The 27,375-nt window shown below is 31.4% G+C and overlaps 3 protein-coding genes across 3 annotated transcripts in view; 1 reads left to right on the top strand and 2 right to left on the bottom strand.

The window, feature by feature from the left end:
- Positions 1-253: 253 nt before the first annotated feature.
- On the bottom strand, positions 254-11,015 carry LOC115890508 (late secretory pathway protein AVL9 homolog). Its single transcript, XM_030910754.1, has 9 exons — positions 10,836-11,015; positions 10,517-10,714; positions 10,232-10,457; positions 9,982-10,171; positions 9,220-9,759; positions 5,813-6,018; positions 2,928-3,099; positions 2,784-2,872; positions 254-731 (listed from the first exon to the last, which is right to left on the bottom strand). The coding sequence occupies exons 1-9, from the start codon at positions 10,902-10,904 to the stop codon at positions 370-372; spliced, it is 2,052 nt and encodes a 683-aa protein (XP_030766614.1). The 5' UTR covers positions 10,905-11,015; the 3' UTR covers positions 254-369.
- A 393-nt stretch (positions 11,016-11,408) lies between these two features.
- LOC115890509 (glutathione S-transferase LANCL1-like) lies at positions 11,409-13,241 on the top strand. Its single transcript, XM_030910756.1, has 7 exons — positions 11,409-11,826; positions 11,882-12,027; positions 12,082-12,229; positions 12,280-12,500; positions 12,567-12,678; positions 12,742-12,888; positions 12,938-13,241. The coding sequence occupies exons 1-7, from the start codon at positions 11,560-11,562 to the stop codon at positions 13,118-13,120; spliced, it is 1,224 nt and encodes a 407-aa protein (XP_030766616.1). The 5' UTR covers positions 11,409-11,559; the 3' UTR covers positions 13,121-13,241.
- A 13,060-nt stretch (positions 13,242-26,301) lies between these two features.
- LOC115890500 (cyclic AMP-responsive element-binding protein 1) overlaps positions 26,302-27,375 on the bottom strand; it is a 52,138-nt gene continuing 51,064 nt past the window's right edge. The window contains exon 7 of the mRNA XM_030910747.1: positions 26,302-27,310. Coding sequence (XP_030766607.1) covers positions 27,081-27,310 — 230 coding nt within the window. The 3' untranslated portion in view covers positions 26,302-27,080. The remainder of the gene's footprint in view (positions 27,311-27,375) is intronic.

Genomic DNA, 27,375 nt, shown 5'->3' with positions numbered 1-27,375 from the left:
ATGGAAAATCCGGCAATGTAGTGTAGAAAAATATATCAGTCTACTTTTGTCTCTTTCTAACACGTTTGAATTCCTATTACTACTGATTTAAGCTACCCAGGTTTGGATATGTGCACTGATCAATTCATAACAAAAATTTAAAACAAATAGGAGAGATCACATAAAAAGTTTCAAAAACCCAATTAAATTAGCAAAAAAATACAACATTTAATATAAATAGTAACAAAAATATTTTTTTTAATATACCCTATAATATTACAAATAAAAAGATATAAAAATAACAAAGTAAGGAAACAAAACAAGTATAAAAATAATATTAATTTTAAAATTCAAGTATGTAACTGGAAAATCTTATAATTCTACAGTAAATTAACTTTTTCCATTATCTACAGCAATTTGACTTGTTTCATGTATATTTGACAGACTTTTAACGTGAGATTCAGTACATTCGGTACCGTTTACTTTATCACTGACTAAGAAAGTATCCATGTCTTTCGTCAAGTGTTTTATTTCGTTGAAAATATTTGTGTGGTCTTTTTCTGTCATATTGCCTACATTTTCATTCAGAATTGTCTCCTTGTCATTTTCCGGCGTTTCATCCAACGTAGCGTTTGGTTTTTCATCAGGCAAGCCGTTGGGTTCTGTTTCTTTACTCAAAACAGGTTCTGGGCTTACTAATAGATTACTCCACCAGCTTGAGAACGCTCCTTTGGCTTGAGAAATTGCTCCTCCTAAAAATTATGTAGGATTGTAAGTTGTGTTTTTATGATTTTGATGCGTCTATTTTTTCATTGTTTATTGTAGTTGTTTATATCGTATGATCGAAAAAAAAAACGGCGTCAACCATGGCTAGAGATGGGGACATTCCGGGAATCTTATTTTGAAGAAATGTTCCTGGGAACGTTCGGGAAAATCGGGATAGTGATAGGAATTGAAAAAAGTTTTAATGTTATGAAAAATTGGAAACTTTCCGGAAAGGTTCCCGGAAATATTCCCCAAAGGGCAGAAAAGTGATAAAGTTAAGAAAATATAACTTTCAAAATATATTTAATTTTTATTATTCTCATAAATCTAATAATAAATCAAGTTGCTGTTGTCAAGGCCTGTTCACAACTTTTCTAATGTTTTGATTACTTTCCCTAAATTTAAGAATGTTCCGAGGAATATTCCAACTCGCATCAAAATACAACTTTCCCGAATTTCAGTCACTTTCCCGACCTTAGAAGAACGTTCCCGGAACATGGGCACGTTCCCTAAGGCACGTTCCGACCTGCACATCACTAGCCATAGCTATGAAATGAAGATCGCTGTCATTTTATATGGGAAATGTCATCGATCGTCATTTCCCAGCCAACTGGACGTTTTTTTTCGATCATACGGTATTATTATTTATATTAGTATAGTAGCTATTCTGAAAAATCAATCGTTTTAAGTCCTTTTATTCTCATCTGTAGCTACAATAAATTACAACTACAATTCTGACTGTGCATGCCTTCCATCAAGAAAATTGCAATTTGCACAAACTATTGCAAACTGTAAAACGGCCTTTAGATACCTATATACTCTGTTTTTTTTTCTCAGGTAAGATTTCGACAGACGATGACAGAAGAAAAGCAGATGACGTCCATACCAATCTATTTATTTTACTAAAAAAAATTTGTAATATTTTTTAAGTTATCTATGGATGGGTTTAAATATAAATCCGTCCTGCGTCGTCTCTTATTGTTTTAAACCAGTTTTATTGGTTTATTTCAAAAATGACAGATCGTATTTCAATTTTATTGGTTTGACGGAACGATGAACGAAAAACGGACGCCGATGCGTATGAACTCGCCTTTAGATTTTTGAGGCTTGCGACAGTCTTGCCAAATTATAGGTTATAATTTTGTGTCAACTTATGTCAAATACCCTGCGTTTTGAGAGATGATACATTTTAATTCCTGTTTTTACGTGTATTTTGTGTCTTTTGAAGTCAAGTTGAGGAAAAATCGAGGGAAAATTAACTGTAGACCCAGAGCACAGTTTATAGTTAATACTCGGTGCCCAAGCAGAAAGTCTTCACACCAATAAAGTTACCATCATTAAAGTTTGTATACCATCTCGTCATAGATAAGTGCATCTCGTATATGGTACAAGGATCGTACTAAACATATATTAAAAACTGGAGTAGCTGTAAAATATTAATTTCTTGCTATGCATCACCTGCAATTGTACCAACTTATTTCTTTGTAAAATAAAATGAACTTCTTAGAAATTAAAATGACAGACACACCTATCACTGTCAAGAATCTTGTCGTTGGACAGACTATACCACACAACAAACAGTAAAGGAAAAGTGAGGTTAATTAAAGTTATTTTACTTTTATGTTTCAAAATCATCATAACTGTCTATCCAAGTACTAAACATATATTAAAAACTGGAGTAGCTGTAAAATATTAATTTCCTGCTATGCACCACCTGCAATTGTACCAACTTATTTCTTTGTAAAATAAAATGAACTACTTAGAAATTAAAATGACAGACACACCTATCACTGTCAAGGATCTTGTCGTTGGACAGACTATACCACACAACAAACAGTAAAGGAAAAGTGAGGTTAATTAAAGTTATTTTACTTTTATGTTTCAAAATCATCATAACTGTCTATCCAAGTAATATTTAAAACATTTTTAAAACATAAATTAGTATTATATGATTTTATTTTGTTTGAAATTCAACTTTTAGTCAAAAAATTACGAACTAACTTTGCCTTAAAAACTAATTTAAACTTATTTTTTCTTACCTACAGCTTTGCTTGTTGTCACTACTGCTCTACCTGTAGAGCTCATTGCTTGGTTAAGTTTCCGACCACTTTCCGTACTTTGCATTGTGCTTAAAGTTAAATTTACTTAATTATACATACAAAGAGATAAAATAATTAACTTACTGCGTCAGTCTAAGTTTCATATCAGCAACAGACAATTGTCCAGCAAAAGGATGACCCGGGTGTACGTCTAATATTCCTGGATTGACGCCACTTAACCATATTTTATAGTTGTGAGTGTCCCGCAAAGCCGTGATATAACTTGCATTAAAATGGTCTATTTCTCTAGCGCCATCTGCCAAGCAAATATGATATAAGTAACTTAAAATATGTGATAATTAAACTGTAATTTGTTAAAAATTCTATTTTTTTCAGATATGTGATAAGTAGAAATAAGATGATGATAGTAATAGGTTTGTTCCAACATAGAGAACCGTTCTTGGTGGGTTACGCTTATGCGCAGTAGGAAAAATGCGTTTCCTCAACAGTAAAATCGTCTAGCGAACGATAACTTTTGCGTTCAAATAAAAATTGTAATCGTTCGTAAACCGTGTTCGGAACGGTGATGTCGAACCAGCCTAAAAGTAAGAATCGAATGTCGAACCAGCCTAAAAAAAGAATTGATCTGCGTATTAAGACTGTGCTTCAGCTAAGTATTGTTTTCCTTTCATTTCTTTCGCTATTTCCTGTCTTTAATGATAACAAGTAAAATAATATATAGTTTTTAATTATAATATAGTGCCGTTATTCAATTCATTATACAGGGTGGTCCGAACTGTATTCCAGAAACTTCGGCAGCATATTCTGCAGATAAAAATAAGTAAAACAGTTCGTACAAATGTATGTCCTAAAATGCTTAGTTTCGGAGATACAGGGTGTCGAAGTTAGAAGTTTCGTTTTTATTTCGATTTTTTCCAAATAATTTATGAAGTAACGTCAATATTTGGATTAAAATTGGTGTCAGGGAGTTTTTTGACATGAGGAATTTGATTTTACTGTCAATATGACTCCTACTTGTAGAGAGCGCCACCTACATTTTTTTTAAATGGTTTTAAGAATAACTTTTCGTCGGTATCTGTATAAAACTATGTTTTTGACCTAAAAAAAGCTCTCTTGGTAAAAACCGCTACGAGTAATGGTTCTCGAGATATTTGGAATCGAAATTATAAATACCTGTCATCATTGAAATAAGGTTTGTTCCAACCTGCCGCAGAACCGTCACCGAATGATCACGCTCCTGCGCAGTAATTCAAATACGTTCCAACCGAGATTTGACGGTTATCGGACGATCCTATTTGCGTACCAACCTACCTTGGGATCGTTTAGTTACGATTTCAGAACGGTAATTTCGGTACATGGTCCAAATTGAGAACTGTTTGGGTTGCCTTGCGCATTAAAGCATATTGGCACGAATTATCGATTTTTAACAGGTGATTCTGGTCCGGCGTCCGGCTGATGCTTCTGTCTTGGTTATTTTTTACGAATTGTTATTTACGAATAGTTGTTTTACGAATTACGTGTGGAGTAAATCGTTCGGAAATTTTAATTATTTTTTTATTGATAAAATAATGTTCAAAGATTCTACCACTGCAATGAAATAACAGGAAACTACGCATAACAGGATCATAAAAGAGAGGATAGGTAAGTGAGTTAGTGAGTATACAGTTGAAACAACACTTACCAACAATTACTGTATTCTCCATTTCAAGAACAATAATTATTATTATTGCAAATTGCAAACAAAAATAATAGGGTTATGTTATGAAATTCTAAAAAAAAACAAAAAATCGATCGATACACGCACGCTTAACACTTTTGACAGTCCCGAAAACAATCCACAAATGCTGTCCTTCATTTGCGAAGTTCGAGTTCCGGGCTTTACGCCCTGGGGCTACTCGAGAACGGTTCTGAAAGGAGCGGTGCGTGATAGCCTGGTGCCTCCATATGGCGCGGAACAGTTCTGGAACTTTATGACTCAACTGAATGGAGTGAGAGTATCGCGTTCTTGAACAATTCAGAGCTGCTCAACTGCGTGAAAGGAGGACAGCAAAAGCGTTCCAACGTTGATACTTTTTGCACTATTCGAAGTCCGCGCATGCTAACAAAGTGCAAGAAAACCGATTCGAGTACGATTTCGAAACGATCCCGAAATGCTGGTTGGAACAAACCTATAAATTAAACATGTTGACTAAATACCGTATGATCGAAAAAAAAAAACGGCGTCCAGTTGGAAATGACGATCGATGACATTTCCCATATAAATTTACATATAAATTGACAGTGATCTTCATTTCATAGCCATCGCTGACGCCGCTTTTTCTCGATCATACGGTAGCTATTAGACTGAAATCATAAATTTTAAATGTTTTTGTGCCAAAAGTTCAACCGAAACTGTTTTATCACAATTTTTTCGCAGAAAAAATTTACCAAATTTATTATTTCAGTCAAATAACCATCTACCCAAGGTGTTTATTTTTTGTAAATAATGACAATAATGACACGCATATTTTTGTCAATAATGACAATAATGACACGCATATTTCCATTCTGAATATTTTGACATTTTTACCAAGACACATTTTTTACGTAAAAAGTCACGGAAATGTATATTCTTTCATTCAGTAGTTTTATACAGGTACAAACGAAAAGTTATTACTCTTTAAAACAATTAAAACACATGTAGGTGGGGCCCCCTACCAATGGGAGCCATATTGACATCAAAATCCAAATTTCTCATGTCAAAAAACTCCCAGACACCAATTTTCATCCAAATATTGAGGTTACTTCAGACATTATCTGGAAAAAAATTGTAATAAAAATGAAACTTCTACACCCTGTAACTAAGCATTTTAGGACATACATTTATACGAACTTTTTTACTTATTTTTATCTGCAGAATATGCTGCCGAAGTTTCCGGAATACAGTTCGGACCACCCTGTATAGCAAACATAATTAAAAACAACCTGCTTAACTTTAACTTATTATTTGAACAATCCGCTATACAAACCTTGTAACAAAGAAGTCCTTAATAAGCACAACAAATAAACTCGAAACTGAGCTCTTATCCACTCATCGCCTCCTTCCCATCCAACCCCGTCTAAGAAAACATCATGTTTTTCCTCAGATACATGCTTAACAATATAATCAGCAAATCTAAGATCCTCTGTAGTTAAATGAAGATGTTTTCTTAATGTAACATCCTGACATTCTATTCTACAACAATCAAAGATCATTAATTACTGTAATGGGTCTCCTTCTCCTATAGAGATGAGCAAAAAACCGCAAACTGTGATTCAAATTGAAACTGTGATAACCAAACCAAACCTGCGATCGGCTCTCATAGGAAACTGCGATAGCGATTTTTTCTATTTGCGAGTTTCAATTTAAGCAACCAATATTACGTAGTAGTTACGATTTGCGATTTTGCTGTGATTGTGATTTTGTAAACTAGAACCGTGATAACCTTACATCTACGTGTTTGAATTTGTGGTCTATTGAAGCATTTTATAGTAAACTGCGACTAAATTTTCTCACTGATATTATTTATTTATAGAGAAGGTATTATTTTCTAGGGCCACAATCAATAATATACCGGGTGTTTCTTAAGAGTGGTTCACTTTTTTATTTTCTGATAAAAATTGAAAGAATTAGTATGTTAGTATATGACATAAATTAGGTATTCCATTGTTTATGGTCACTTCCTGTTTCACAGGAAATGACTCCAACTTTTGATTTTTAAATGGCACCCTCGGTATACTTCTACTTTATCATCACGGTGTTAAAAACACTAATTTTTAATCAAGATGCCTTGGAAAAATAGATTTGATTAAAAATTCGGATAGATTAGAAAAAAGATGCCCAAATCGTATTTTTAATCATATCTCAATTTTTTCGGAACAGGGGGTGGCTCCTTGGCATATTAGAAAAAAGGGAAAAAGGGTGAGCAGGTTTCGAAAAACTACAAGTTACTTTTAAAAACTACATAAACTACATTACATGTAGTTAATGTAGTTTATGTAGAGGGTGTAGTTATATAATATTCACATTATATTATTTAGACCCCTCATACAAAGGAAAATTATTCATAATATCAATACGTTTATTAACGTAGTTTTCATGTAGTTAATGAACGAGAAAGGACGTAGTTTTTGAAGAAAAACTACACGTAGTTAATCAGGTAAATTACGATTTAATTAACTACTTCCGAACCCTGGGGGCAGGGTTAGTCTTCAAAAACTACGTCTTTAATAAACTAAACTTAAACTCTACGTTAATAAACTATCTATTGATATTATGAATAATTTTGCTTTGTATGAGGAATCTAAATAAAATGATGTGAATGGTTATATTTGAAGCCATATTTCTTCTGTTTTCTTAAATACATGATGTGTTTTCTAAAGCTTCAACTTATTATAACCTCACCTCAAACCTTTGATATTTGAAAGTTACATACATATGTTACATAAACTACACCCTCTACATAAACTACATTAACTACATGTAATGTAGTTTTTATAAGTAACATGTAGTTTTCCCAACCGTCCTGGAGGTGAGCAATCTTAAAAAATAAATCTTTTAGATTTTTAAGAATTAAATAAAGAATTAGATAATTGAGAACCTTAGAGAAGAGTAGGTATATGTAATTGCAGCAGTTGCAACATCTGCATATATAAAATGCTAATGTTTATCTGTGTCGTCTCTACTGAAGTAAAGACTTGCTCTAGAAAGTTGCTTTTTTTACTAAAAGATAGCTAATTGGCTCTTCTAAAAACTGTCATCTCCGAATTTTTTGTTTTTCATTTAATTAAGAAAAAAAAATAAAAAGTATTTTTTCCCCTCATGTTGTGGCGGATGCGCCAGGCTTCAACTATCTTCTACATATATATAATGCTAATGTTTATCTGTGTCGTCTCTACTGAAGTAAAGACTTGCTTTATAGAAAGTTGCTTTTTTTACTAAAAGATAGCTAATTGGCTCTTCTAAAAACTGTCGTCGCCGGATTTTTAGTTTTTCATTTATTTTTTTAGAAAAATAAAAAGTATTTTTTTTCCTAATGTCGATGTCGTGGCGGATGCGCCAGTCTTCAACTACCGTATGATCGAGAAAAAACGGCGTCAGCGATGGCTATGAAATGAATACCGCTGTCATTTTATATGTAAATTTATATGGAACATGTCATCGATCGTCATTTCCCAGCCAACTGGACGCCATTTATTTTCGATCATAAGGTAGTATTATATAAAGTTTTAATAGCTATAATGTGTTGTAGATTTTAAATAAAAACTTAAAAACTAAACTATCGATTAATATTAACTCTTTTGAGCTGTTAAGCTATAGATACATACACAGACAATTAAATACCTATTGTAATCGCAAAACATTTTCCGATGCACGTCATCAATCATATCGACATTGACAGTAAAGTTTATAAACTTGACTAAATGAAATTTTGGCAAAAATGTTTAAATTTGTTTTACAATTTAAGATACCCAGCAGCTATTCATTTTACTTTATGGAACAAATGATTGTAACAGATATTTTATTATCTAGATTTATCTTAGATTAAAGCTGCAAAAATTAGTTTAAACCGAATTTTATTATCGCTACGTTGGTCACATTGCGTCGTTTTCAGCAAGGTTGTCCTTTATTATTTGACAATTATCAATTATCCTAATGTCAGTCATTATTTTGTATAATATTGTGTTGTTGTTGAATCTTTGTGAGTAATTCTCGTTTTTTTGCATATTTTCATAGTCTTTTTTTAAAAATTGTACTTTTAAGCACAAACAGTTATTTTAAGAACTAAATTTTCAAGTTTTTGTATTGCATTTCTTGAAATTTTCTGTTGAAAATATGCCAAAGCATTGAAACAGTCGAAGCAAAGAGCTTTTAGCTTCCCTGATAAACTATTTTGAACGAGAACGTGACAATGAAGGTCCTTTATTACCCTTGACTGCAGTCAGAGAAGTAAGTTTGATTGATAAGCACATTACACCACTTTCAAAGCTATTTCTACGTTAGTTTTTATTAAATTCCGTGATTGTTAGTTTGTGCATTAATAGCACTCTCTTACTTGTTATTACTACTCATGGCGTTGTAAGATGTACATCAATAAATAAATAAATAACCCATAATAACGCTTAGAATAATCTTCATAATGCACTAGCTTTTGCCAATTTGTAATAAGTAAAATAAGCTATAAAACAAAGCCACTTTTAAATTAAGATTCAACTCATAAATCCATCACAATCTGGCAGCGCTGACGCCATCGCTTGAAACTCAAAATTGATCACGTGCATCGGAAAATATTTAAATAACAGTCGCTGCAATTTAAAACTTGCATTCGAAGTTTCAATTGCGATTGCAGAATCCCAGTTTGGCTCATCTTTAGTCTCCTATATTTAAGCAAAGTACCTATTTCCATCGATGTCAACGAGAATATCATAAAGTTGTCTCTTCTGTTTGAATAAAATATTTGTAGCTCCAACTACATAGCTTCTAACATTAATGTCAACAAGTAAATCTAAATATGGCAACGACAAGTAAGGCAAGCACAAGCAACCCTTGGTAAATATAGCTAAAGGAAATCCACACGATTCTATACTAAGTTGGGCAAGATAACTCATATTGTTCCGTGCCGAATCCGCTATAGTATCCAAACTCATGTCTCGGCGTAAGCTATTGCTTTTCTCCCCTATGTTATTAATTCCATTACTTTCTTCCTTTGAAACTAACGTTGATTCAGTGAGTTCAACTGCACTTTCAATTAGTTCGTTTTTATTGTTTTCATTTTGACTGGTATTTTCTGAGCGAAAGTGAGTAGTATTCACTTCTAGATTACAATTTTGATTTAAATTAACATTATTTATATTTCGACTAAAATGATTCACTGGTGAATGTATAGGTGAATCATCATCTGAAAATTCCGGCATTGGTGACATAGGTCTTGATAATCTAAAAAGTATGAAATAAACAATATGTTAACAATTTACACAGCATCAATAGTACCCTATGATCGAGAAAAAACGGCGTCAGCGATGGCTATAGAATGAAGATTGCTGTCATTTTATATATAAATTTATATGGGAAATGTCATCGATGTTCATTTCCCAGCCAACTGGACGCCGTTTTTTTTCGATCATACGGTATTATTAATAATACGCTTTGTAAATCTACCTTATACAAGCTGATTGATTCAGACCATTTTCAATTAGTTCAGGAAATAAGGAAACCAAGGTTAAAATTGTGGAACATAGTGGAAGCACTGGAGACTTAAAAAATATTACCCTTTTTTCTAATAACAGCAATTTAAATAAAAGTACTGCTTTATGTTTCCACTGCAAAATAAAATCTCTAGCTGATAATCCTACAAAGTTACAAAATATTAAATATACAATTATTAATAATTCTAAAGTATAATACCTACCTACAAAAAGTTGCTGGCCAATATCATTTTGTTTTAAGACAGAGTTTAGATGATGGAATGTATCTTCTAAAATAGACACTTTACTAAAGTCTCCTTCATCGAAATATGCATGGGTTATAAGTGCCATTTTAACTTGAATTTGTCCATAAAGAGGAATCTGACTTAACACACAAACTGACTTTTGCACTGTGCCTCTAGTAACATCAGAGGTAACATTTTTAAGCTTCTAAAAAAATTGAATACACATATAGGAAAACATGACTTGAAAATAAATTTAAAATTTACTTCAACTGGTATTTGTCGAAAGCACGAAATACCATAAACTGTCTGCTTTGGATTTTTTAAACTGGGCAAATGAAAAAATACTGTATCTTCATCAAAATTGTGAGAACCGTCAGGTAAAGCTAATGTTGGTAAATACTTCCAACCGGGTGGACATTCATTAGGAGATCCAGGAACTAATGGCGGAAAAGAAAATTCTACCTAAAATTATAATTAAAAAAATTACAAGTTCATTATCGTAGAGAGAAAAATAATAATTGATAATGAATTATCAATTATTAGTAACATAATATAATTTACAATCAATGACATTAGTGCTTACTTGGCATCCTTTTTTGTGATGAAAACCAATAACTAAAACATACAAAATGGGACCCTCTGATTCATCCATAACTGACAAATTTAAATGTTTTAAACAATGTTTTCGTTAAAAAAGAAATCATTTATCAATTTTCCAAACAATGGCAAGTTAACCACAAATTACAAAAATTTTTGACAACACAACTGTCAAACATAGAATTAATCAGCTGATATCAGTCAGGTGTCAGGTTTTAAATCTCCGAAGATATGATATTTGTTAAGTCGTATAATGATCATATATGTTTTTTTTTATCCATCATATGCATTAAAATATATATGACTCAGATATCACAAATCGTTAATAAATTAAATAAATAAAATAGAAAGACAAAAAAGACCGATTTTGATAAAAAATTAACCGCTAATTCAAAAGAATAAAACAAAATGAACAAAAAATTATCCTATTTATCCGAATTTAATAATTTTTTCCATACATCATTAATAAAGCAAGGACCTTATCATATTATACATACATGCCATACATGCTCGATGTGATATATGATATGATACCGGCAAGGACTTTTTGAAGGTCAACATTGTCAAAAACAGACTTTTAAACCAATGTAAACAAGAAATTGTGGAAAAAAATCAACTAACTAAAATATAACAGCGAAAATCCTAAGTAATTTTTACTGAATTTACTAATTCGTGCCTAGAAGCAGTGCTTTACATTTTGATACGTGGATATGGATAGCCCTAATTCTCCAAAGACACATAATTACCATTTTAAAAACGTCTACGATGATTACACTGAACAGAATGCAAAACCTCATATTGAAAACAAAACAGTAAGTACCGGCAGCCTCATTAAGTCCAGATTGAATTTTAAATGGGAATCAACATTAAAAGAGCTAGAAGATTGGAATTCAACTGATTATTCAGTATATACTGGCACTGCTGGTGTGGGTATGTTGTTATTACGAAAGGCACCAAATGATAAAAAAAATTTAAGGGTAAATGAAACTATAGTTCATTTTCGATATCATTGAAATAATATTTTTATTTTAGAACATTAGAAAAAACTATTTGCAACTGGATCATTTAAAGAACCGTAGTGTGTCTTTCTTATGTGGTGATGCAGGACCATTAGCACTTGCTGCTGTAATATCACATAAATTAGAAGATAATAAAATATTTGACTTCTGTATTAAGAGGTAAGTTTTTTTAAGCTATTATCAACTAAAGGATAGAGTTATTTAATGTTTTAGATTAGCAGCTTTCTCAAAAGTTGTAAAGAATACTAGTTCTGATCTAGCTAATGAATACCTATATGGGAGAGCTGGCTATTTATATGCCTTATTATATGTCAATAAACATGTTTCACCATCACCTTTTAATGAAAGTGTTATAAGAAGTGTATGTTGAGTATTATGTGTTAAATATGTTATTACAGAGTATTTATTTAGGTGATCAGTGCTATTTTCACATGTGGCGAAACACTAGCAAAACATTTAAAAATTGAAAAAGACTGCCCTTTGATGTTTGAATGGCACAACACAAAATATTTGGGAGCAGCTCACGGTATATCAGGAATAATATATCTGTTGTTACAGGCAAGAGACTATCTTTTAGAGGACGAATTAAATAATTTAATAAAACCAACTATTCAGTTTTTAACAACATTAAGGTAATAAAAGTGTACCATCTCTATTATATGTATACTTGATTAAATATAAATTTGATTGACTTATAGATTTCCAACTGGAAACTTTCCTTCGTCTTTAGGACCTGGAAAAGCTGATAAATATGTGCAGTGGTGTCATGGTGCTCCAGGATTTCTTTACATGTATTGTGCAGCTTATAGGGTAAATATATCTAGAATTTAAATGTGGAAATGTGAATTAACTAGCAATTGATATAACTTATAGGTTTTTGGAGAGCAGCATTATTTATATTCGGCTCTGAAATGTGCTGATATAATATGGTGGAGAGGTTTGCTCAAGAAAGGCTATAGTTTGTGTCATGGGGTTGCTGGCAATGCTTATTGTTTTATTGAACTATTCCAAACAACGAAGGTACTGAATATCATCGTTAAATTTGTGATCCTTATTTAATATTTTTTAGGATGAGAAGCATCTCTACCGTGCAATTAAGTTTGCAGAATATTGTTTAGATCATACTAAAAATCGGGAACAGTGTACCCCAGATCGGCCCATGTCCTTATTTGAAGGAATTTCGGGACCTATGTACCTGCTTTTGGATCTGCAAGAACCAGAAAATGCTAAGTTTCCAGGTTTTACCCTATAAATTTTATCAGTAGATTATCATCAGTTTGAAAAACTCTGGTAATCCCCAATTTTGATTTGGTTGAATTTTCTGATACAGCTTTTTTTGTGTAAAAGTATATCTGAATAAATTGTGCTTTGAACTATATGTGTATGCACAATGCAATTCGTAAAATAACTTGAACGTCACATGTTCAAGTTGATCATCACAGATATATTGTTTTGTGTGAATTTTAAATATAATTGCACAAAAAAATACATATAAATTGCCCGTCAAATTAAATACCACAGCGATTTTCTTACTCATTTTCAACGAGTTCTAACTTTGAAAAAAATGGACCGATTTTGTTGATTTTTTAGCATATTAAAGATCGTATTTCGTAGATTGATCTGATTTTTCTAAATTTTGTATGAGATTTAGTTTTCTATAATATACAGGGTGTGAAAAAAAGGAATGTAATTTTTGTGTTGCTGCCATTTTGCCAAAAAAAAATTAACTAGAATTATAAGTTCTGGGTATAGCTAAGGCTCGCTATGGGTATGGCTAGGCTATAGCTATCTCGGAACGTATTTGGAATTTTTACGATAACTCATCTGGAATAAAAGATAATCAATTTTTACTCTAACTTCTATTTTTTCTACCTTTCTTAAGAGATATGCTAACAAAACTGAAATTAACTTTAAAATTGTAGGATATTCGTTACTTTTACAATGTGAAATTAAAAAAAAAATGATTTAACTAACGCAGTTTAATACAAGATCTCTTAAAAATACGACCAGCGAAAAAGTAAAATTATTTTTTTTTAATATTCTGAACTTAACAGCCCATAAGGTTAAAAAATAATTTTACTTTTTCGTTGGTCGTATTTTTAAGAGATCTTGTATTAAACTGCGTTAGTTAAATCGTTTTTTTTTAATTTCACATTGTAAAAGTAACGAATATCCTACAATTTTAAAGTTAATTTCAATTTTGTTATCATATCTCTTAAGAAAGTTAGAAAAAATACAAGTTAGAGTAAAAATTGATTATCTTTTATTCCAGATGAGTTATCGTAAAAATTCCAAATACGTCCCGAGATTAGTAGAGTTTAGATTACTCTTAGCTATACCCAGAACTTATAATTCTAGTTAACCTTTTTTTTGCAAAATGGCAGCAACACAAAAATTGCATTCCTTTTTTTCACACCCTGTATATCATAGAAAACTAAATCTCATACAAAATTTAGAAAAATCAGTCTTTAATATGCTAAAAAAATCAACAAAATCGGTCCATTTTTTTTTACAAGTTACAACTCGTTGAAAATGAGTAAAAAAATCGCTGTGATATTTCATTTGACGGGCAGTTTAGTTTTTCATCAAGTGTTGATGAAAAGCTATTAGCAAAATTATAACAGACTATAAAAGTATCAGTATATGCTTATAAGGCTGAGACAACAAACATTAACAATTGTCAAATATATACAAATACAGTATTAAAAGTATATTGTGATCCTTAAAGTGCTTTTTATTGTATTGCAAAATCCTTTATAATTAATAACATTTCGTTCATTATAATTTCAATATATGCTTGCAATCTCTATTGTTTAGTCATTAATATACACTTTAGAAAGAAAAGAGATAGAACATGTGAAATGTGAAATATTTCAATAAACATTTAGAAATTAAAAAAAAAATAAAATGTTTTTTATAAACTCACCAAGATGTATTAAAGAAACATAACATAATATAATATGTTGACTACTTGAATAATTATAAAGGTGTTCATTGTGTATTAGCTTAGTTATTGTAAGAAATACTTCAATTTTATAAAAATTATATATTAATATAAAAATATTATAAATCACAATTATAAACGAGTGCCATTCAACATCAATAAATACGGAGTACACAATTATTGTTACATTTATAAATAAATTAGATTTTTAAAATATCCCTCTTATATCTATATATCACAAGATAAACATATTAATCGTATTAAAGAAAATATGTAGGGTATTTTCTTTAATACGATTAATATGTTTATCTTGTATACAAGAATATATAAACAAGGGTTTAGTATAAAACAGTTTCCAAATACTAATTTAAAATTAATTTTACTATACCAGGTGTGTCTCAAATGTGGTTCACCCCTATAACTTTGTTATTTTTTCAGATAAAAAAAACGAGACTTGGTATGTTAGTATATGACATAAATTAGGATTGATTAACGTATTCAATTGTTTTTGGTCACTTCCTGTCTCATCAGAAATGACTACAACTTTTAATTCTTAAATGACACTCTCGAAATTTGTTTATTTTATTCGATAGAAAATGACACTCCGAATAGAATGACATATATGTCAACTTTTGACATTTTCGGATATGGTTTATTTGAAATTGTAACAATCGGTTCATAACGACAATTTGACTCAAAATAGCAAGTGTGTGGAACCAAATTATTCGTAAAAAAATACTTTTTCCAAATACCGTCAGTGAAATGTGATTGATTTGACTCCATTTTTGATTTTAAGTAAATAATACGTTTAACACATCATTTTTACGTAAAATTTGTAACGAAATATTGAATTTTATTGTTTCCAAACAAATATTATTGTTATCTCTTTATCACATTAACCAAGAATATATACTTGCTACATGTGTACATATTTTTTGTACCGTTTCTTTTCTCTCCTCTAAAATGAGGAATAATTTAGTTAGCAGTTTATCACATTTCACCGACGATATGCTAATGAGCCACCCTTGTTCCATTTGAAAAAATTGGCGCCGGGAGGCACGTATAGCCGCCCCTACTAAAATATGTTAATAAAAAGTTGGTAGGCAGTTCTTTTAGTTTCAAAGTAATTTTTTTCAATTTTTTTTATCTCAAAAACTGCGACTTTGACTGATTTTGATGTTATTACAAATTTTGTTGCAAATATTATTCCTAATCTTAAATTGAAAACCGCGTTTCGCTAACTACTGTAATTTTGGATTTTCTTAAATTTTTAACCCCCTCCCATACCCCCTTACCAACCCCCCACCCCCACCAAAAACTAATGGCCATTCTCGGGTGCCACCGTATTTTTGTGCCAAATTTGGTTAAAATCGGTTTAGCGGTTTTTGAGTTTTATCGTGTTACAGACACTATGAAAATATTTTGTATTTAGGTCATTTATGACCCAAATAACTCATTTTGAGTGAAATTAAAAAAAACTTTTTTAATTTCACTCTTTATGATCTTAATAGAACACCATACCTATTGGTACGGTCGGCAAAAAATTGAAATATATGATTAAAAATATAATTTGGGGCATCTTTTATCCGGCTAGAACAAGACACGAAAAACATTAGACGATCAAATCTATTTTTAATCAAGGGTCCTTGATTAAAAATTAGTGTTTTAACACAGCGATGGCACTCTAGATTGAAATTTAAAATTCAATTTTTTTAAAGCGAAAATCTCAAAAGTTGACATATATATTATGTCATTCTACTAGTTGAGTGTTTTGTTCTATCGAATAAAGTGAAAATATACGGAGGATGCCATTTAAAAATCAAAAGTTGTAGTCATTTCTGGTGAAACAGTGTGTAATCAAAAACAAATGAATACGTCAATCAATCCTAATCTATGTCATATACTAAAATACCAAACATCGTTTTTTTTTTATCTGAAAAATATAAGAGTTATAGGGGTGAGCCATTTTTGAGACGCACCCGGTATATCTTTTCTTTAGCGCTATTAAAAATAGTATTGTATTCCTGTTATTTTTGTGTAATATTTAAATGCAATACTTGTTCATCTTCTGATTTCTAATCACTGAAATACAGAGTGATTCAAGAAACATGAAACATTTTTTAATCAATTTTGGCCATCTCTCGTGAGCAGATTCCTCACGTAAAAATAAGATTTATTTCTGATTTCAACATTGGTCCAACTCTGCTTTGTTTCTGAAATAAACGCAATTTTATTAATTTGCTTAATCCAAGTCAAATAGCAACCTTTAAGATTTTTAATGTTATTAACTGACCAGGGTTAAAAAAGAACTCATTCATTCCTCATAAAAAAAGAATGTTCCTATAAACATGGACGCGGAAATGCATATAGTTTTAACGTTACAGGATGTTAAAACTTTTAAATAATAGGTTTTCTAATTATCTTAAATACCATTTATTTATTTTTAATGTTGCCTGTAGGTAGATTATTATTATTATTATTGTTTACATCATCAATGTTACAAATTTTAATAAAATTTAATAATAAATTAGGTTAAATAAATAATTTATTATTTTTTTTATTGTGATTAATAAAATTGCGGTTATATCAAGGAGTCCGAAATCGACAAAATATGAAGAGACAATTTTTAATGGGAATTAAATGGCCTTATACAATTTTACTAAGAGAAAAGTCAGTGGCGCACATATTTTTTTAGAAAAATATTCCAGTGAAAATTCATATGCATGTCCCTGGTGAATCTGTCGACACTTTTTAGTATTAAAATCTGTAGTAGGTACTTATAGTAATTTTTACACTTAAAGCACTTAGAAGAAAATTATAATAAATCGAAAAAAAATTAAGACTATAACCACCTATAGCTACGAAAAAAAGCAGAATCGGATCTATGTTGGTAAAAGGTGCGTTTAGACTTGAGCACGCACGAGCTGAGCGTGCGCGCGGCATTCGTTCGCGCTCTCGGCTCCCGCTCAAATTAAAAACTTATTTTTCGACGAATGAAGTGATCCACTTGTGCGTGCACAGCAGAGTTGTGTTGGCGAAAATAATGGACGACCAACAAATAGTCGAGGCTGCAGTCATTGTTATGCAAAGCTTAATTATTAAAAAGAAAAATCCAAAACATCGTCGCTGATGGCAAACCCAAATTTTTAGAAATCGATATAATTTACTGCAACCATTTAGTGTCTGAGGAGGGCTATGATCAGTTCAAAACTTTACAAGAATGACCAGGCCCGACTTTGAATATCTACAAAATTTAATAACATCAAAATTACGAACAAAAGATACAAATTTTAGAATAGCAATTTCATTAATATCGACATGTTCAATATTAATTTTATTTACAAGGTCTTGCCATGCGCCGTGCATCATTTTTTTTGTTTTTTAATAATATACAGAATGTTTAATCCCATAATATCGGCAACTTTCCATATTCTTCAATTAATAATAAAGAAGATTCATTGATCCACTCCATAATTTTAATAAAGAGAATGAAAAAAAATCACACGCACGCACGAACGCAGACAAAACAAATTGCCGGTGCAAACTGAGCGTTCGCGCACACATAAAATCCCTTTGAGCACGGACCAAAAACCGACACCAGACGGCTCACGTTCGCGGCTGCTCGCGCACAGACAGATTCAGAGTAAGCGTGCGCGCATAGCCGTTTACACTTGAGCATTCGCGAAGGATCAGTGCGTGCGTTAGGGAATGCAATCCCGCACACCCGCGGGATTAAAGCAGCCAATCCCGCGGATCCGCAAAAATGCGGGACTGTAAACAATAGTCATACATTTGGTCCTAAATGGTACAAAAGGCATTGTACATTTTGCATAGGCTCACAATATATTGATATAGCGTGTATCTTAAACTAGCTGTACAGAAATTTGGACTGATGTATACAGGCTGTTCAAAAATATATTTAATATTAAATAAACTTAAATTTTATTATAATTTATCTACTTATTTTATAAATACAAATATTATTCTGACGTTGAAGTTTCTTTTAACTTGTATTAGTTACCTTCTTTTAGATACACTCTATATCAATAATTTTTAGCATATGCAGAATGTACAAAGCTTTTTGTACCATTTAGGACCATACGTATGACTAAAAATGCATATTTTTGAAAAAACGTCGTATTTTCCTTAAAACAAAAAAAATTAAAAAACCTATCAAATTGTTTTTTCTAATTTCAATACAGATTAGTCGTACTCGGTAAAAATTTCGATTTTTTAAAAATTGTAAATTTGCCGTAAAAGATTCTTGACCAAATTTTCACACTCTTATAAAACACCCTGTATACGAGAATTCGCTAAATATATTTTCGAAAACCATAAAGCAAAATAGATTTGACATTGCTATTGAAGAGCTGGGCTTTAGTTTTTTTGCTATATATAGAGGAGTTCCACACAGGTGTAAGCATGCCAAAAGCTCTTTGTGCTTTCAAAATCCTTTCCTCTATATCTTTCTCTGTGCCCCCATCGCTGTGAATCATACTTCCCAGGTACTGAAATTCATCAACTCTTTCGATGGCTAGGTTGGAGAGGTTGTTGTAATGGATCTTGGTTGTTGGGAGTATTTGACCTCATTTCTTTGGTTTTCGCCACGTTAATTTGAAGACCGACATTATTAGCTTCCTCTTGGAGTCTAAGAAGTTTTTGAGACATATCCGAATGTGAATGTGAAAAGATGCATAGATCGTCTGCGTAATCCAGGTCTTCTAGCCTGCTTAAGAGTCCCCATTGTATCCCTAGCGGTTCTTTAAATGCTCTATTTAGTGCTATATCCAGAACGATGTTAAAGAGTAGCGGCGAAAGTATATAGCCCTGTTTTACACCTACTGCAATAGAAATTTTCTCCCCCCTATCTTAATCACAATAGATGCATCTAAAACCTGGTCCAAACCGCATTCCAAAATCTTTTTTAGTTCAAAAGATCCTTTCCTCAACTTTCAACTTTAAATTTACCCTAAAATTTTACTTATCCCGATAATTACATATGTCCGGCAGTTTATTTGACGAAATTGTCCACAAGTACTAGTTAAACGCTTTTCTTCACTTACGCACATACGCCAGAAAGAAATCTAACAAGTAACCTGATTGTTTCACTTATTTTTAATGGCCAAGCCGTAAGGGGAATCCCCCGGGCCCCCTTAGGGGAATCCCCCGGAACAAACCGTTTTACCCTGATCGAGATCGATTCGGTTACCCAGTAGTAATGGGTCGATCCCGCGGATCCCGCACGGTAAATCCCGCGGAATCTCAGAGGGATCCCGCATGATTGCATTCCCTAGCGTGCGTGCTCAATCTAAACGCACCATAAAAATTAATCTTATTTTTACGCGAGGAATCTGTCAACGACAGATGGCACATGTTTCTTGAAGCACCCTGTATAATGTTAAAAAATTGTTAATATAGAAAGTGTACTTAATTTTTATATTTATAGCACTTTAACGGTTTAGTCAGCGCTAGAAGCTAATTATAAATGGTGTATCGTAAATAAAAATATGGATCTCAGGTATTGTTTTATTTGAAAAACCCAATCAACGGTATACAAAAATAAAAACAAAAAAGAACATATTAAAATATTCAATTTATTTTAATAATTCAACTAATACTTGTAACATCTATTAAATTATAAATCTTATTTACAAATTCGCTAACTACAAATCACTACCAAAAATAGCATTAATATACAAAATATGGCGAAAAAACCGAGTCTGCCCTTTACGACCTTTTTTTTTGACATTTAGTACATCTATTAAATTCAAAGATTAATGACAAAACTTGAAAAAACACCCAGAAAGATCATAAAGAACGCAAAAACCAATATTGAAGAATTTTTTTAATCAATTTTGGCTGTGCACAAGTAGTTAGTTTTCATTATATATGTATATACTTTCTTTTGATATGTAAAAATACATAACTATACATTAAAATACAATATTTACATTTCTTTAAGCCTATCTATAGACCAACAGTTTTCTGCTTGAAGTTTTCTCGAAACGCTACATAAATTTCTGATACAGGGTGTCTCAAAAAGTTACATAAGAAAATTCCTTATGATTGCGTTAATTATTTTAGCCTCGGTTGAATGTTAATCAATATTGGTACTGAGACAGGTATAACTTAACTCATATTCTGTTTAATTATAATCCGTCGGTAAAATGGAGAATAAAGTTGAATTTCCTCAGCATTTTCAATAAAAATTAACATCAATATGACACATCATGCGACTTCTGATATGGCGGCAAATTACAAAATCCCTTTTTAAACATGCGAAAAATGGGGTTAGGTGACAGAATTTGATTTTATTTCGACATGCCAAGTTTCATTAATACAGGTTGTCATTGAAATGGTATTAAAAATCGGGGGGTGATAGTACTCCTAAAAATAGTAAAAAAAGTTCCTATAAGTATAGGGCATATTAAGGTAATATATGGCTATACTCTGTTTTTTTTCTCAGGTAAGATTTCGACAGACGATGGCAGAAGAAAAGCAGATGACGTCCCATACCAATCTATTTATTTTACTAAAAAAAGTTTCTAATAATTTTTAAGTTATCTATGGATGGGTTTAAATATAAATCCGTCATGCGTCGTGTCTTGTTGTTTTTAACCAGTTTTATTGGTTTATTAAAAAAAAGACTGATCGTATTTCAATTTTATTGGTTTGACGGAACGATGAACGACAAACGGACGCCGATGCGTATGAACTCGCCTTTAGATTTTTGTCATTTTTGACGCTTGTCAAAGTCTTGCCAAATTATAGGTTATAATTTTGTGTCAACTTTTGTTAAATACCCTGCGTTTTGGAAGATGATGCATTTTGATTCGTGTTATTACGTGTGTTTTGTGTCTTTTGAAGTCAAGTGGAGGAAAAATCGAGTGAAAATTAACTGTAGACCCAGAGCACAGTTTATGGTTAATATTCGCTGCCCAGGCAGAAAGTCTTATACACCAATGAAGTTGCCATCGATAAAGTTTGTATACCATTTCGTCGTAGATAAGTGCCCATCTCGTATATGGTAGAAGGATCAAACTAAACACATACTAAAAACTGGAGTAGCTGTAAAATATCGACATCACACGATAGGTAAATAATGGATTTTAGTACTGCAGAAAAATAATGTCAAAAGGTACTGGTTTAAAAAATTAAGATTAAAGTTAATTAATCAACCTTTAAGGTATAAAATTTGGTAGGTGTTATTATTAATAAAATAGTTTGTTTTATTTACCTATGTTGTTTTATTTATTCCTGTGGAATATTACAAATTTGTATTTGTACATAAGTTATATTGATAAATATAATCATAAATACGGGTAGTTTCATAAAGCTTGAAAGTAAATAATAGTTCTTTTTTATATTTTTTTGGTATGTAGTGTCTTGTTCTTGTTTGTTTTGTATTAACACATACCGTTTTTATTAAATAAAATAACTCGATAACATTTTTTCAGTTTTATACAGTTTTTTTTATAGTTATTACAGTTATATTTTGAAGTAATCACATGTCATCTTGTCAATCAAATTTTAAATATTTCCGGCTATGCGTTCCAGTTGTACCAACTTATTTCTTTGTAAAATAAAATAAACTACTTTGAAATTAAAATGACAGACACATCTATCACTGTCAAGGATCTTCTCGTTGGACAGACTATAACTCCCTTAATATGCATTTTCCATCCTATACTTATAAGAACTTTTTTTACTATTTTTAGGAGTACTATCACCCCCCGATTTTTTTATACCATTTCAATGACACCCTGTATACAGGGAAAACACGAACAAAAGAAAGCGAACAACCACCAACAAGAATAATTTCTAATACAGTATTTTTTTAGTGTTCTGTAACAATGATAAAATCAAATTCTGAACAACTTTTCCTTTTGATTTTGTGATATTTGCCGGCTTTGCAGGTGTCGTATTTTTTACTATTATGCTGAAAAAAATCAGCATAACCATTTTTAAAACCTCAACAACTAAATATCCCTTCGCTGCTAAGTTTTTGGTACACCTTGTATATGGCACAAGAAAACCAATTTTAACAAAAGACTTAAAATTTATGTAGCGCTAGGAAGTCAATTTATACTCGTATCTAAAAACAAGGCACTCATTAACAGGTCCTGACTAACAAAAATCTTGCCCAGTTTTTTTCCAAAAGTAAAATTTTCGTTATCAAATACAAAAACTGCTTTAATCAAAACCGTCTAGTTTACGAACTAGGCAGATCTTCCTTAACAAAATTTAAAACTATTTACATTGTCACAAGCCTTTTATTTGGTATACTAAATTAAGAAAAAAACAATCAAGGCGATAAAATATTTTTATAGTTAATTTTTTAAACAAGATGCAGTCTTTTAAACATTCAGATATAAGTATTACTCTGTTAATTGGCGTTACTCATTAATATAAAAAGGAATATTTTTTTAATAGTAAAAAGTAAGTCTAGAAATTAAACCACACTATATACAAAAAATTGTTTTTCATTATTTAAAAATAAAAAAATAAAAATAGGATTTCGGTAATAAACACCAACTAAAACTAAAGTGTTTCGGAAAAAAGTCAATTAAAAATGAAATAACGCCAAGATATTGTGTAGTAGGAATCAAATGACAAAACTAATATAAATTTGACTGCGTTGGAAAGTGCTTTTGGAGCTTAATACAAAAAGTATGAATTGAGAAGTGTTAGGTTAGGTTGACATCTATACAGGGTGGTCGAAATTGGTCTGTTTTAACAGGGAAAACCTATTTCCTGACTAGATAGAGCAAAACCGACATAGATGTCATGAGCTCGATTTCTGAGAAACGTTTAATGGCGTAAACCGCCTATTGATATTTTCACTGCCAACCGAGATACGGGGTCTTTTTGATTTTTTTACCATTTGGAAAATTGCCCATAACTTTTTTATGTTGCGGAATAATAAAATTCTGTAAAAACGTTATTAAGGCACTTTTTTAGGGTCCATCCAGTGGCGTAGTCAGTTTTTTTTCTATGCTTGCTCTTTTTGTCAGAAATAATAAAAAATATAAATTTTAAATGGTAATCATAGTTGGCTATGAACTTAAAAAATGCTGGCGTTTTACCCTTTCCAATGATCTAAAGTTATGGACATCTATTTCTAAGAATGAGAGAAATACTAGGTTTTTGATCTTTATATCGAAGCGGGCCTTGATTTTGTGTTGACCTATTTGCCTAATTATTTTTTATCACAATTCAGTATTCTATATTATTATTTATCTGCATAATTAAGGATTTTTGAAAAGGTAAATTAACATTCTATATTAGTATTAGTAATTACAATTGAAATCGATGTAATAAACAAAAAATAGAACTAAAAAAAGTATTTTTTGAGTGACGAATATAGTTTTCTAAAAAAAATCATCAAAGATGTTCAAACTGAGCACCCCCTTGTTGAATACACAATAAACATCTTTTACGCACAGAGTTACAACAATTTATTATGCGAACTGGTGTAATAAGTCCAAAAGCTTGCCTAGTAGCCTTCTGTACTTCTTCTCTCGTCCCAATGGTTCTTCCCTTATATACAGGGTTGTTCACTACATACGACACGGAGTATTGTAGCTAAACGATTAATTTTTTACAAATTGTGAACCCAAAACTTACAATTTGTAAAAATCTAATCATTTAGCTACAATACTCCGAGTCGTATGTGGTGAACAACCCTGTATAAGGTATTTTAATTTCCCCCATTAAAAAATTCAAAAGGAGTTACTTCACAGGACCTAGCAGGCCAAGATATGGGATCCCTTGTTCCAATCCAATTCTCTATAAATTCTCCATTTAATAGTGCAGTTGTAACCCTGGCTTTTTAATTGTAAATAGTAATACTAATATAGGATGTTGATTTACCTTTTCAAAAGTCTTTAATTATGCAGATAAATAATGATATAGAATATTAAATTGCGATAAAAAATAATTAGGCAACTATAGGTCAACACAAAATCAAGGCCCGCTTGGATACAAAGATAAAAAACGTAATATTCTCTCATTTTTAGAAATAAATACACATAACTTTATATCGTTGGAAAGGGTTAAACGCCAGCATTTTTTTAAGTTCATAGTCAACTATGATTTCCCTTTAAAAAATTATATTTTTTATTATTTCTGACTAAAAAAGCAAGTACAGAAAAAAACTGACTACGCCACTGGATTGTGCTTAAAAAAGTGCCTTAAGAACGTTTTTACAGAATTTTATTATTCCGGGAAATACAAAAGTTATGGGCAATTTTCCAAATGGTAAAAAATTCAAAAAGACTCCGTCGGTTCTCGGTTGGCAGTGAAAATATGAACAGGCGGTTTAGGCCATTAAACGTTTCTCAGAAATCGAGCCCATGACATCTATGTCGGTTTCGCTCTATCTAGTCAGGAAATAGGTCTTCTCTGTTAAAACAGACCAATTTCGACCACCCTGTACATCAAATTCATTTTTTTTTAATTAAATAATTATTTAATAATTAGTTTAATGTTAAATTATTTTTTTTATTCTGCACTAGTTTTCATTAAAGTTTGTCTGACGAGCCAAGAAAGATTTCGACAGACAAAAAAATGACAATTTGCCTGGGAATTAAATTGACAGACACACAAGTGCGTGTCACTGTCAGGGATCTTCCTGTTGAACAAACTATAGTATTATATTCCTTTTCAACACAATATTACTGTTTACTTTAACACTTCAGAAATAGTTATTTTTTATACAAGACGATAAAATGGTATTTTATCGTTGACCGAAAAGATTAATACAATTAATTTCGGAAGACGATAATGCAATTTTATCGTCATGTATAAAACAATATTTTTTTTCGCAGTTACGTTTTAAAAAATATCCAGAAATTATTATTTCAAAGAATTTATTACGAGTAGAAAAAATATTGTGCTGTGTTGGCGTTCGTTTCTATGTAATTTGACAAATAAATAAAGCTGTCTCTTTTGTTGTCAGTTTTGAGTCAATATTTTTTAATTCTCTTTCGTGTCGATTTCTGATTGAATTGGAGCCAGAAATGGCTCAAAACGAAATAAGTAAATTCCCAACAGATATTCAGGCTGAGGCGACAATCGCCATATCCAAACTACTTCCATTTAAATCCCGAATAACTTATGAAAAGGAATTCAAAATTTTTCAGAAATGGCAGCAATTAAAAAACGTGCGAGAAGAAATAAAGTTTTTAACTTATCCTCACTGTTAAAGTATCATTTAACCTACCCTTGCGGTTAAAGTACTATTTTATCTACTATTTTTGATAGATATAAGGCAATTTTAACAGTTGCTATGGAAAAATAAATAAATTAACTGTTAGTTTATCAAATAAAACAAATAACAGTACATTTTCAAATGGAAAAAATGTTTCGTTTTTAAACCAAGAAGTACCGTCAACTGTCATTAATTGGCGGTAAAGCATATTTCAGTTGGAACTTCATCGAAAACATATCAAAAAACGAATTAATTCCAAGTTTATCAAACTATTTAATTTTTTTTTCTATGAAAGTTCATATTTTTTTGCATTTATTCTTAAAATTTTAAGAATTGCTACTCTGAAAGCACCTATAACCCATCTGAATGCAAAATAGACTGATTTAGATCACTTAAGTGAAATTAAATCTATCAGTACTATGTATAGTACTAAATACCGTGCAATCAAAAAGTTATATGTTCAAGGCGTTTTTAATAAAATCTCACATAAGATTTTTATCTGTCATCCTAAAAAGCACGCTTGATCATAAAACTTTCTGATTACATTGAATACAAAGCCAAAAAAATCCTACTTTCTTTGTAGGTTCAACATTTTTCTTCGTATTTATAAAATCCAAAAGTTAGTTTCTCAAGACAAGTTTTATAAAAAGTTTTAAAGTTTCAACAACTGAGAAGTCAATGAAACCATTAGTATCCAATCTCCTTACGTGACTAAAGATATGCCCAAATACGCAACAGAACATTCAATCGTCTCCAAGGATAAAGTTTTAGTAAAAATACACGAATCAACATTTTTTTTTATAATAATTTTAAACAGTTTAAAGGGTTTTTAGATGTTCTGTTCCATGCTTGGGCTCAATTTAATGTGTCATAATTTTCTATAAAAATTGAAGACGTCAAGATCTCGCCTATCTATCTTCGATAAAAAATTGCACCGATATCTTTCGTTTTTTTTTAGATCTACATTACTGTTAATCCATACAACCTGGTAAACATCCCGCCGACGTTTAAGACGTCCGTCACCGATTTAAAAAAATGAACGAAGAATCGACACCCTCATTCCGTTTTCTGCTGACAGTACAGCTCTTTCAACGTTTTCAATTCGTCGATGAGCGCCTTGTTTTGGTTCTCCAACACCGCCACCCTGTTCTCCAGACACTTGATGTACTCTTTCTTCTTTCGCCGGCACTCCCTGGCCGCCTCTCTGTTCTTGAGCAGTCGCATTTCGCGCTTCCTCGCTTGGTCTTCGTTGCCGCCCGAACTGAGGTTGCCTCCTTGGGCTACAACTAAATGAGTGTTTGATTAGTAAAGATATGCGGCAAAAAATTTACGTTGTTTTCAATAATTTTAT

Source organism: Sitophilus oryzae, unplaced genomic scaffold (assembly GCF_002938485.1).
Source record: "Sitophilus oryzae breed Bouriz unplaced genomic scaffold, Soryzae_2.0 scaffold_87_pilon_pilon, whole genome shotgun sequence".
NCBI classification, from domain to species: Eukaryota; Metazoa; Arthropoda; class Insecta; order Coleoptera; family Curculionidae; genus Sitophilus; species Sitophilus oryzae.
This window is presented reverse-complemented; position numbering and strand designations above follow the sequence as displayed.

What these genes read in the sequence shown, in the direction of transcription:
- LOC115890509 (XM_030910756.1), top strand. Translation starts at nt 11,560, where the DNA reads ATGGATAGCCCTAATTCTCCAAAGACACATAATTACCATTTTAAAAAC. An exon ending in TTTGACTTCTGTATTAAGAG is followed by an intron (nt 12,028 to 12,081) that starts GTAAGTTTTTTT and finishes TTAATGTTTTAG; the next exon opens with ATTAGCAGCTTTCTCAAAAG. An exon ending in ATGAAAGTGTTATAAGAAGT is followed by an intron (nt 12,230 to 12,279) that starts GTATGTTGAGTA and finishes GTATTTATTTAG; the next exon opens with GTGATCAGTGCTATTTTCAC.
- LOC115890508 (XM_030910754.1), bottom strand. Translation starts at nt 10,904, where the DNA reads ATGGATGAATCAGAGGGTCCCATTTTGTATGTTTTAGTTATTGGTTTT. An exon ending in GTTGACATCGATGGAAATAG is followed by an intron (nt 6,019 to 9,219) that starts GTACTTTGCTTA and finishes TGATTGTTGTAG; the next exon opens with AATAGAATGTCAGGATGTTA. An exon ending in AAGGACTTCTTTGTTACAAG is followed by an intron (nt 3,100 to 5,812) that starts GTTTGTATAGCG and finishes TTTGCTTGGCAG; the next exon opens with ATGGCGCTAGAGAAATAGAC.